This window comes from Labrus mixtus, chromosome 11 (assembly GCF_963584025.1).
Source record: "Labrus mixtus chromosome 11, fLabMix1.1, whole genome shotgun sequence".
In the NCBI taxonomy this organism is placed as follows: Eukaryota; Metazoa; Chordata; class Actinopteri; order Labriformes; family Labridae; genus Labrus; species Labrus mixtus.
This window is the reverse complement of record NC_083622.1, coordinates 24,201,292-24,214,176: the sequence shown is the minus strand read 5'-3', so window position 1 is coordinate 24,214,176 and position 12,885 is coordinate 24,201,292. Positions and strand designations below refer to the sequence as shown.

Genomic DNA, 12,885 nt, shown 5'->3' with positions numbered 1-12,885 from the left:
CCCCTTTTAAAAAAAGGTTAAAAACATGCAAAAACAAAACAATAGATAGTTCAAGTGATGTGCTTAAGCCTCAGACAGAGTATATGTTTGTTACATCCAAAAACTGCAAGCGTAGACATTTCTTTTCTCCATGTTAAAACCTCTATAAAGCACAGGACTGGTTTTACTCAGCAACCACAGCAATGTCCTATAAAAACACAGACTTTTAACCCTGATACAAAGTCCAGTTTTCTTAAGTGAAAATACAAAAAGATGGTGGGGTATTCAATAATAAAGAAAAAGGAAGGCATAGAGGGGCTTGCTTGCACACACATTTCTCTGTTCTGTAGCGGGCCTGCCAGCAGACAAGACATAATCCTCTCTGGGAAGCCCGGCAAGGAACATTGGTTACAATCACACGTGACAACCAGTGCGTGATCCTATCATCCGCATGGCACTCGCCCCAGCAATGTGTAATCACAGGCAATTGTCATAAATTGGTTCCAAGTCACGGTGAGGCCTCTAACCTGAACTGGGCTGCTGTCAAATGTCCCATGTTAAGTGCTTCTTCTGTCTGGGTGGTTTGTATTAGGGTTGTTTTGTATTGCGAGCATTAGTATGAAGCTACAGAAGGGCGCTATGTGATAGTTGACAAAAATATTTCGGCTGATTTGGTTTCTTCTTCACTTGTACACCGGGGACTTGAGAATTTTGGAGGAGATGAATAATTTTCCTTTCATGTTGTTTATATCATGGAGGTTATTTTTCATCAGCTCATTCCAATGGCAGTACAAAAAGGAGATGGGAAAGATAAAGAAAAGGAAATCCATGATGGAAAGATACAATCGTGGGACTCACACCTGCAGCCTTTGGACTGGTCTGTTCAGCCTGGAGTTCCTACAGAACCTGTCATATTCTGATTTCTTTTTAGCGTAGGCTGGAGTCAACAAGGTCTGCTGGTTGATGTTCAGTTTTAAGAGAAGCTCGGTAGATATGCACAGAGCTGTATTACCTACAGTAAGATTATTTTCAACTACTGCAAACTACATCCATCTCATGTTGTAGGAAATACATAGTTTTGCTTTCAGTGAAGTTATATAACTCCCAAGGATGCACAACTATTTAGAGCTATATGTAAAATGTATAAATGTATAAAGCAAACAAATTCAAGTAGAAAATTCAGTTCTTTAAAATATGGCAGTTACCGTCTTTCTTGAGGTATTTCAACATGCCTGAGTATCATGATGGATACTGTTTCTTTATGATGATGTTCGCTTTCTGACTGCCACGTTTGTGTCTCCTCTTCTTAAGCACAGCTTGCATGAGTTACATTCCACAGTTTCTATACCTAGTCTGGTCTATCTTTTAGCAATTGTTGCTGAAGTTCTTGTTTTTTCATGTTATCATGTTCACAATTAAAATAGATTAATTGTGGTTCTGCTGTACTGTATGTACAAATGTTTGGTTTGTAACCAGAAAGGGTTCTGGAGATCTTCAGCAGTCTTTGATGAGGTTCCAATACCATGGTCCCTTAACAAAATACAGGATTCATTGAGATGACTGTGTATGTGTTTTTCCATCTGCATACTGCCAACTATGTATATACTACACATAGCTGCATTGTTCTTAAGCATGTATAGGAAATGTAAGTTATTCCTTACAGTATAACAACTGTCTCTGTTTCTTTACAACTGCTAATTCTTTCCTACTTCTTTTAAAACATTGTTTCCTTTTCAAAGTTGTTGTCAAATTTAAGGTTTTCATGATTTCTGAACACTTCATGTGAGGTGACCATAAGTAAATCAAAACCATGTTTGTTGCAAAGTGAAGAAAAGGATGAGCTGATTTGGTTCATGTTTGAGGCTCCATCTTAACAAGAAGCACAAGTAACTCTCTAAACATCCTTTTGTTTCTTCTCATCTGCATCTGCTGTCACAGAAACTGAAATGACTTTTCTGGTTTAGGTATTTTGTCTTTATGTCTCTTGTCCCTTCAATCAGATATTAAATAAAGATGTTGTATAGTTTTACTTGTGCTGGTACATGTGGTGCTCTTCTAAAGCATGCACATTTTCTGATTAGTGTGCAGAAAAAGTCTTTCCTCATAGACCAAACCCAGACAGAATTTGTACAGAAAACCACATGTTGTCACAGAATGTATATGACTTCCTAAACAAAGAAACATGCATCTTTCTCCCTAACCAGCCTTCAAACACCACAGATCTTCAAGTCTTCAAGCTTCAACCCGGCCTAACATAAAACAACAAGCATTCACTATACCCAGGAGTTTGTGTGCATGCAAGCCCCTATGTTAGGAGATTAGGTCAGCTAGAGCCTTTCCTAAATAGCCAAAGTCATCAGATTACACAGTGCGCTCTACGAGGTGCAAATAGCAGTCATAAAATGCTGAAACACTACTTGGGAGGGTGCAAACAGCTGGACTCTCTGGAGTCAGACGCATCCAGGCAGGCAGTGACATGAAGGGGGGCAGGGGGGGCGGGAAAGAAACGGTAGGAAAACGGAACTGAGGGGGGAAGCAACCAGTGCATTACAAGCTGCACCTGACTGTGTAACTGTTCTCTTTCTTTTTGTTTTTAAGTGGTCTCTCCAGTGGCAACCAAAAGAGATAACAAACCTGATATTACAGTTTCATTTGTCTTCTTTAAATTGTTTGCAACAAAGAAGCACAGTAAGTTTGAGAGTGTAGTGTCCTTCAGAAAAAAATAAAAAAAATCAGATTTTACTGTTTAACCATTTAAAGTTAAATGTTTGCTGAAAAAAAAAAGCAGCTCCACAAGAATGTAAGTAAAATAACAGCTGGAGAATTTGCACCACAAATCTATCTTACAGCTTTGCAACTTGATCTCAGAATTATCCCAAACAATATTTTTTTTGACAGCCGTGATACTTTACTTTGCATCATGGAAACTGGCTCTCTGATGGACACGTTTGAAGCAACTGAAGACAGGAGTTCAAACTCGGACTTAGTGTTGACAGGACTTATTGGAAAATTGGAAATGATACTTTGACATTGAACCTCACGGCTAGACACCAATCCTTAATCAATTAGTTGTTTCACTTCAAGCTGTACTTTAGTCATCTGTTGGCAGTTTGTGCACACATTACACAAACTGGATGTATATCAGAAACAACACATTTTCCAAAGTCTCACATATGCACATGACTTAAAACCAACTCTTCTTTGTCTGAATGAAAATCGTTTGAGTAATGTAAGTGCATGATAACACTAACAATCCTTAAAGATCGTTTGACTGATCTAACTATATGTTTTGAAAATTGATCTTAGCAACCTGCCAGGACCACACAGCCTGCTTTTCAAAGCTTCATCACATCAATGAACCATCCTTCATATATTCTTGGAAATCCCAGAGGTGGGACGAGTGTGTTCATTCTATTATTACTACTACTACACAGCCCTGAGGCGAGAAACACACCCAACCTTTTACAAGAGGAAAACACATGATCTCTGGTGATTTGTAGAGGGAGGACATACAGCACTTCCCTTTTGTACAAAAGAGACAGGTGCATTAAACGTCTGGGTGAAATTAGATAAAGCCATAGACTGTAAATATTAATGTACGAAGTCAGAGTGACGTCACCCATCTATTACTGAAGTGAGCTTTGAAAGCCCAACTATTTCTGTTGGGCTAGCATGACAGGCTAGCAGAACGCACAGAGCACATTGATGTGTCAACCTGTCAGAATGCTACTCACAACTATGCTAGCCTGTGAAGGAGGTGGCTAAAATGTTTTTAGAGTTAAGCTTGTTAGCAGTCTAACATTTTATGATACTTTATAAACAAAAAGTTCAGCTGTTGCTAATGGGAATTTCCAGGAGTAGCCTAATTTGTATATAGTCACTTGAAAGTAATGAAATCAAAATGTTTCTTTTCATGGGTTAAATAAGAAAACGTTGATTGACTTTACCTTCAAGAGACTTAAAATGTTTGAACCAAACTTTGTAAAAAATACAATATGTGGAGACCAATTTGTTGGAAAGTTTGAATTATTGCTAAAACAATCTTTTCTATACATGGAAAATATTATAATTTATGTCTTCAGAGTTCAGTACCTGCTTGGCCATATAGTATTGAGTCAGATCAAAGTATTGTACAGATCCCGCTAAATAGTTACAGGATCAGCCTAGTTAATGGACTCTATCCTCTTGGGACTTTCAATATCTGTACAAAACTTAGGCTAGTGCTGAACCATCCTGTACGTCTATACTGTATATTTAAGTCAGGACCAAGATGGTGGACTTATCAGCCCAACAAAGTCATTGCTAAAGTTGGCTAAAAATCAAACAAGATGTCCTATATGGGAAAAAAAAAACTATTCATGTTGCCAGAGTTCAATGCCTGTATGGCACTCTCCTCACCCCTCAACTCCCTCACCCCCATCAAAGCCAGACTAAAGAGGATTACGCTGCAGCATAAAGTCGACACAGAGAAGGAGCTGCTTTATGATCCCCTCTTCCACATGTGTGTCACTGTGCAGATTTCAAACCCTTTGGCAGGTGAACAGAGTCAGAGTGATTGGCCGGCTTCTTCTATCCCTGCTTGAAAGTAGGAGATTTTTATGGTTGAACTTCTTACTGTCATTAAAAGGGGGATAACCACTATATGGGCTGCCAGATGAGGGGAGTTGAAAAGGCAACTTATGCCTAAGCTTTACAATGTAACACAATTTACAAGGGGGGTTTTCAGCACTTCAAAATGCCAGTGAGGAAACAATGACCCTTATAGCCTTCATCTCTACTTCTTTCTTTCTGCATTCATCATTCAGCCTGAGAAGAAATAGTAACATAGAGGCCAAATATGACTCTCCAAAAATAGACTTTGGCCACAGCTACAAAGGTTTCAAGCTTTTCACAAACAGATGCTATTAAAAACAATTCTTAACTATTGAGGGTTTAACATTTAAACATAACTAATCCACTTAGAGATTATATTGGGCCAAAAATAGCAACAAGGAAATTGAAGAAACTTTTATAGTATACTGTAACAAAAAACTATCTATTGTGTACACAGAAGTGTACTTAACCTACCATAAACTACCCATTTACTTCATGCACATAGCACTTTGCTGTATGTGATTTGTGGCCAGGCTCCATTCTGAAAATATAAATAATATATCAAATAAATACTTTCTCAAACAATGAGTTTGCAGAAAAAAAAGATTTCAACTAGGCAGTGTCTGGCTGCAGTTGGAGGCCCAGTCCTCTCCCTGATACAGCTATTGATCTGGTTTCACCCCCGGGTCAATATTTACCTGCCTCTAGCCAAAGAGAAACCTGACCAAAGTACAAGGTTTCCTACAAGCTCCACGGTGGCCTACTGCACTTTGTTCCCAATTTTGACCAGTCATAGACAAATAATGTGAAAGATCTGAAGTACACAAATAATAGTATGTGTATATGAGTTCATGCAACATACATACACTAACACAATCAGAAGACCAATGTAAAAATTCATCTTTTAAGGAGTATTGAGGTCAAGCAGCGAAAATGTATAAAGAGCAATTCAGCATGTGATTAAGGACGTTTTAAAAAAAAAATCTAACTATGTTTAGCTTTCCTAAGGAGTCTGCTGTCTGCTGATAAACCAGCTTTGTTTTCCCTAATTTCCATAAAAAAACCTCAGATTCTCATTGATGCACTGACCCAGTCCATCCTAGCCAGCCTCAGTCGTGAGAACCACATTTACAGTCTCTGCAACCCTGGACCTTTTGGCTGAATGTTTTATTGGGATCTGGTCTGAGATGCAGACATGCACACACAAAGACACACACACACACACACACACACACACACACACACACACACACACACACACACACACACACACACAAAAGAAGAAGCATCCCTGGAGATGTGCCATTCTCTGTCTGCATTTAAAGGGGGAATTCTCAGACACAGCAGTGGTCCTCCACAATAAAACACAAACAGTGAACCAACAAAGACAGGTCTGAAATGTAATATGATTAAAAACGCTAAAAAGCAAAAAAATGAAATGGGCTCCTATTGGTTTTCAAGGCATTTCTTTTGATGAAATGATGAAAGAGGGTAAATTTGAAAGATTCAATCATTTTCTTTCTGCTACAACAAGGTCTTCCAAATAAAAAAAAGTTTATATGACCACAAGTTTTAATGTTCTCAAGACCTTTTTTGAACTATGAACTGCTAGACTCATACTAAAGTAAATAAGCAAGATCTCAGTGTTTCTCTTCCTCCTGCCCTGCTGCTCTCCATCTCCAGTGATTGTTGAATCTTAAATGAAAATGTGTCCATTTTAGTCCAGAGCTAAAAGGATTATTGTGCATTCATAAAGTCTTTTGTTTTGTCCAGACTGCTTAGAGGGCTTGTATGAAGTTGGGGTTTTACTGGGGTGGAGCACTTAGGCTTACTTAGTGTCAATCTTACAGTAATGTTTCCTTTATATTCATGCAGAAGAGGAGGGACCACCAAGGCAAGACCTAGATTGGAGCCAAAACTGTCCACAGAAAAGACTACATTTTGCAATTTTTGCCAAAATGTAACAATAAAATAGTTTTGTTAGGACAGTTTAAATGTTTAAGAGATAAAAAAAAAAGGAACATTTCCAAAAAAGACAAACATCAACAACAGAGGTTTGGTTCATACATTTCCATCCCACACAAAAATCATCAATCTGTCCCTTTAAACGTAAAAAAAAAAAAAATCAGCTCACTTTGGATTATGGTATCATCCAAATAAGTTTAATAACTTTTATAATGTATTACATCATACTAATATGAACATAATTTACAAGTCAGCTTTGCTGACAAGTTACATCCCATCCACTCAATTCCATGACAATTTAGGTCAATTGCATCTTCTGTAAATTTTATTTTGCTGTTTGCATAATAAGTTCCCTTTTTTTGGTGACAGCTGTGTTCGATCTGAGAATAATAAAATCTATGCAAAAGGAATGCAATGCAGGGATCGGAAATATGAAATCCAAAATGATATCCCTGATCTGTACTTCATTTGACTGTGATGAGAGCTGGTCGAACAGTATACAGCAATCCATGAAAGTGATGAATTACCTACAAAACATTGCTTTCTGGCATGAATTCATATTGGGGATTTTCCTGGCTAATTAACCAAACATTCCGAACTGCTCCGAGACTTGACTTTTCCATTCATTAGCTATTCATTAGCTGATTTAGGCAAAGTGCATTCCATGAGGGATGAGCCAGAGCAAATGATGCACAACAGAATGAAGGAAGAAGTTACTTAACTACCCAGTAGCCTTTTAAGTCAACTTAATTAAGTCAAGCACAACAATATTCTGACCAGATCAGACAGCCAATGCTCTGACTGTGTTTGAAAGGCAGTTTCACACTAGCAAACCAAAGGGCTAGTTGATTAATGTTTAGGTGTCAATTAATGAGTGCCACGTCTATAAAAATATTATTATATCTAGATTAACTGGACTGCTGTTATCTGATTTTCCTCCTGCTTCTCCTTTCACACATCCCTTGTTCAGTGTTTTTTCAATGACCAGTTAAAATCCAAAATGACCATGACCTATTTTTTTCGTATTCTTTCTCTCAGATTGAGCATGACAAAAACACTCGTGCTATGTTTATATTATCATGGGTCCCAGGATGAGCCAATTTTCTTAAATTTGGCTCCCAGGCTCAACATTTGTTCTCTGTCATAGAGTGTAATTACAGTACTCTCTTGGTGGTGCAGCCCCAGCGCTGCCAACATTCGAATAAAATATAAAATGTCCAGGATATGCCCTTTCTAATTAACCGACCTCTGAGTCCTACACACACGTCAATCCTAATAAGACTACTCCTTTTTTATTATCCAAACCCTCCCACAACTCCCAGCATGCTCAGACTCACCATCCCCATGCACGTGGACAGTGCCACGGAGGAGTTGATCCTTGACCTCAGTGACCCCTGGTAAAAGCACAGGTCGTCCTTGTGGTAGGCCCTCAGGCTCTTGGTGCCATTCTTTCCCAGGACCTGGATGGTGAAGCCAGGTGCGATTAGGCTCTCCGAGGCCTCCTTCAACTCCATGTGGAAGTCCTGCCCCAAACCACTCAGCCGGAAGTGAACTGTTTCACTACTGCTGCCGGTGTTTGGTGAGTCTGCGTCTGGGTTCAGAGATCTTCGTCGCCTCCTGCGCTGGTGGTGGGCGACTTCATGAGAGATGTAAACACCTTGGTGGTTGACCTCATATGGAGACACAATCTCATATTCTGGATGAGGGATGAAGAAAGACAAGGGGAAGAAGAGAGAGAAAATGTTAAATATGAGGAGATAACCGGGAACATTTTGTAAAATCTGTGCTAATTAAGACGCTAAATCTAAATGTAAACAGAAATGATAGAGAGAACCAAAAACATATTCTACACTTTGGATACACCGAATAAATAGAATAACATCTATGGGAGACATTGCAAAGAAAAAGTTGCTTCTCTCATGGACAATTTTCAACTTGGCAAAAGTAAGACACATTGTCCTTGTAGTCATTGTAGTCCCTCATTGCTAATTCAATCTGCCAAGATCAGTTACTGTGATATATTGCATGCTGAGTCAGCTCTTACCTTGAGCGCATTACCATTGAATGAATGACTGAATGAATAAAAACTACAACCCCCAGCCTTCCTTTGTAAGTTTTCCTTGACCTGCCTCATATACTTTTGCTGGCAGGGTCAAGAAAGAGTTACAAGAAAAGGAAGGCTTTTAGACGATTCCACCACAGGCCCTTCCGTGGAGAGTGAATCATGTTTGACCTCAGTGTTTTACTACAGTTTTTTTAGCTCCAGCTGCAGGCTGGATAACTGCAGGTCATAAAAGGCGATGGTGGCAGGTCACTGTCCTGGCCTCTACGATTTGTTCAAGGACTAATGGCACTCTGGCCACAGAAACTGATAGGCTTTCTACAAAAGGTCCAAAGAAAAGAAAAGCTGAGTCCTTGAGTTTCACTCAAAATGGTTTTTCAGAGAAAATCACAACAGTTATTGATGTCTTTTTAATCTTTTGAGTAGCACTGTTTGGCCCCTTGCATGCAGTAATATATAACATGTATTTTTTCCAACTGATGCCAGGAGGAAAAAATTGTTTAAAAGTCACTGTAGTGTCATCTTAGTGGTCATGAAGGTGATCACACACCTTTACACATTATTCACAATATAATCTAGGACACCATCAGCATAGTCTGGTGGTGATAAAGCCTCTACGAGCCACAGCTCATGACACAAACTTACTTCATGTGCACTGGTGATTTTTGACCATCTAGCTAATTGATACTTGATAATAAAGCTGCAGTGGAGATTATGTCTACAACCAGATTGTTGGCTGCACCTATGCATGTATCTGTTAAAGAGAATCTTAAAAAAAAGCATAAATAGTGGTTGAGGGATATTTATTAGCTTCTGGGATTCAGCTGATGTGATCTGTTGGGTTCCATTTAGATCCAGTAACCTCTAAGCAAACAAAGTAATTCATATCCTTGCAGTAGTGTTGAAATGGCCCATTGAAACAGTTATCAGCCTTGCCAATGATGCATGACCATCATATCAGCTTAGAGCACACAGAAATAAAAGCAACCTTGGACTTACAGTCAACAAGAGCCAGTGTCAGTTACTGTACATGACCTGCTTTAGCAAGACTGAATAATGAGTAAATATAGCACAGAGACAGACATGTTTTGCCAGAGCAGGGAGAAACATGCAGGGTGACAGACAGTGTGTCATCACTGGCAGTGTGAATGGCTGAGGTCGGAACTTGGATATTTGATGAATCTTGATGCTGGGTAATAGCCCCTTCTCACAGCATGACATATACGTATGGATGCATTTATTTAAAGCACCTTGCATTACTACGACTGCATGTTTTTAAGCTTGGGTGGTGAAGGGTGGAGAAAAACCTAAAATCCTTGAAGTTTTATAGGACTGCAAAGAGCAAACACACAAGTCTCAAGTACTTTCTGTGTAGACAGAAAATGGTCTTCTCATTCTTTGTCATTTTGTCCACCTGCCCCCAACACACACACACACACACACACACACACACACACACACACACACACACACACACACACACACACACACACACACACACACACACACACACACACACAAAGTTACACCTAGTCCACTATGTTTGTTCCGCCTTAAGTCAAAACCCAGCTGCAGTGACCCGTGTCTGACAGTATACAAACAAGAGTCTGCGGGAACAGAGTGCACGCACACACACATGGCTGCTCTGATGGACTGAGACAAGATCTTGCAGTGGGTAGTTTGTTGGTTTAGTGGCTCCTGAGTGCCATTAGCACTGATAGGGGGTCCAACCTGTGGGTGCCTATAGGCTTAAACTTAACAAAAGACTGAACACTGTGAACTCTTTCCTCACCCCATTCTATCTCAGCCTGTATGAATGTTAAACACATTAAGCCTGAGAAATAGCTGTTAAAGCTCTGGCTGTGAGATGATCTGAAACAGAAAGGGCTTCCCCTTTTTTCAGCTTCATATCATCCCCACATGTGCACAGAAAAAGGGAGTTTTGATGTTTGTTTATTTGTTTGTATGTGTGCTTTTCATGGTAACTCAGAAAAAAAAAAAACTAAAACAAAGGGAGAGTGCGCAGCCAGAGCAGTTGCTGACTCAGCACCACATGGGGTTACATCTACAAAACAAAGAACAGATGAAAGTGTCACACAAGATGCTTGCACTAATTAGTGTATTGACTCTGAGAAGCTCAGTTTATCTTTATTGAAAGATTTAGTGACTCCCCAGGGGGTTCTAAAAATCTAAGTGTATTAAAATGAAAGAACTATTTTCTCAGCAATGCTATATAGGCCTTTACTTATGATGATATTTTTGATCTGTAAACAGACTATTTGTCAATCAACTCACAAAGTTTAGTAAATTTAGAGTTACTAAATGTCTTTTAGAAATAATTCTGTGGACTCAATCTAAGCTCCACTTTCTGCAGCAGACACTGATTGCTCTGTCAGGGTGAAGGTCGCTCCCTAGCGGTGAAGAGAGAAAATACACAGCGCAGGTGAGCAATGTTTGATGCCACTGGACTTTTGAGAGATACAGTGAGTGGCTTTTCGTTTCATTTTTTTTTTTTTGTAACTGGTGGCAAGAAATAGCCAGGTAAGTCATAAACCACTGTGTCCAACATAATGAAAATATCAAACTCACAAAAAACACTGATGAATCTGAAACACACGTTTGTGTCATACTATGAGCCTACCTGTATGTTGAGGTAAATTAAGAGATCGCAGCAGGGCCGATACTTCTTGCTGAGATTCAACACTATCAGCACCATTATTCAAAAGTATGCTCTGCAAAGGAAAAAAAAACATGCAAATATGATTGAATGCAGAGATAAATAAAGCCACTTAAATCATCATTCAACGATGACCACTTCAAAAGCTTTGCATGCTTGTGAGATAATACAACTGACTTACTTTGCTCAGTTTGAAAAAGCAAAAAAGATACAATACGAGCAACAGGGTCCACCGTCTCGACTTTGCACAAACCGGTAAGAAAGCCATCTCCGTAGATCACCTTTACGCACGACCTGAAGCTTCAATCACCCAGCTGCAATCTAAAAGTCCAAATAGTTTTAAACCCCAGTCCAGCAGCAGCAGATCTACAGCTGAAAGAAGCATCAATCAGTTTCAGATGCAGGTTTCTTCTTCACTCTCTTTCCTTTGGTTTCCATTCATTTCCGTGCGCAGTATCCCAACGCGTAAAATCTCTTGAACTCCAGTTCTCTCTCCCGGTCAGCATTTTCCCCTTTTCCATTCAGACAGACCGACCAGAACCAAAAAAAAAAAAATCTCTCTCACTCTACCGCGCTCTCTCTCCCCAGTGACCCCCGCGGACCATTTTGACTCCCAGTGAAATCATGTGATTGTCTTAAATAGGCTGCGTCTCGTCTTGGCAGAAACAGACTTCTATGAAAGACGCACAGAGTACGAATCTGTTCCCCCCCACTGGAGTCCGACGAGGGAGCACTGAACACATTGGCTGCCGAGGATTGTGTGTGTGTACGTTTGTGTTTTGAGGAGGGGTGTGTGGGTGGGGAGGGGGGGTTAAGTACAGCCTGTAGCCAATCACATTTGACACCTGTGCTGAGAGATGGGGTTTGTGTTGGTCCATCTCTCAGGTTTCAGGAGGATGTTTGGGAGGAAGAATCAGTGTGTGAAAATGAAGAAAACAGGTTGTATATTTGATTTTCTTGCAGGGAAACCCTAATCCTCAAATACACTGTAAAGTGAGTGAACTGTTTGCTGTGTTTGTTCCACATCCGGTCACTTTAAATGAATGATGCATTTTAAAGTATAAATCACAGGAAATAATATTTGATTGCATCCAGTAGTCTGGACTCTGTAACCCAAACGGGACTTGGAGATTACACCCTGAAGCAGGTAATCAGTAATTTGTGATGGATCAGGGGCTGAAATGTAACCCCTGACCCCCGTTTACTCCACTCTTCATTCTCCCCATCTCTCCTGTATTCTGCAGCTGCACTGATAGGCATGTTGCCAACATTTTTAAACTCCCCACAATCATTCATGGAAGTGCTTTAGCAGTGTGGGAGCCAGAGGATAGGGAGCGCTTGTTTCATATTCTGGAGCATTTCATCCTCCCCCAAAAGAAAACCAGATGAGTTTTCTGCTGTGCTGCTGCAGAAATGTACGTGTGATGGTTTACGGTGTGAACTTTCTCAGCAGAGAGTCAGAGGAATCAGAGGTGATAGAGAGTGAGATGGTTCAATGGAGTTCTACCTTTTTGTTGTTGTATCATAGCCTCTGTGTCAGTACGTCAAATTATTCAACTCCTTTTAAAGAGTTCTTTGATTCCTACCAAGATAAAAGTTTTAGAAAATG

General features: G+C 39.8%; 1 protein-coding gene across 1 annotated transcript in view; it reads right to left on the bottom strand.

The window, feature by feature from the left end:
- The window catches only part of LOC132984255 (A disintegrin and metalloproteinase with thrombospondin motifs 16), a 52,825-nt gene extending 40,806 nt beyond the window's left edge, over positions 1–12,019 (bottom strand). Inside the window, exons 1-3 of the mRNA XM_061050996.1 lie at positions 11,458–12,019; positions 11,241–11,331; positions 7,875–8,233 (exon numbers count right to left, since the gene is read on the bottom strand). Of these exons, the coding sequence (XP_060906979.1) occupies positions 7,875–8,233; positions 11,241–11,331; positions 11,458–11,544 (537 nt within the window). The 5' untranslated portion in view covers positions 11,545–12,019. The remainder of the gene's footprint in view (positions 1–7,874; positions 8,234–11,240; positions 11,332–11,457) is intronic.
- Positions 12,020–12,885: the final 866 nt, after the last annotated feature.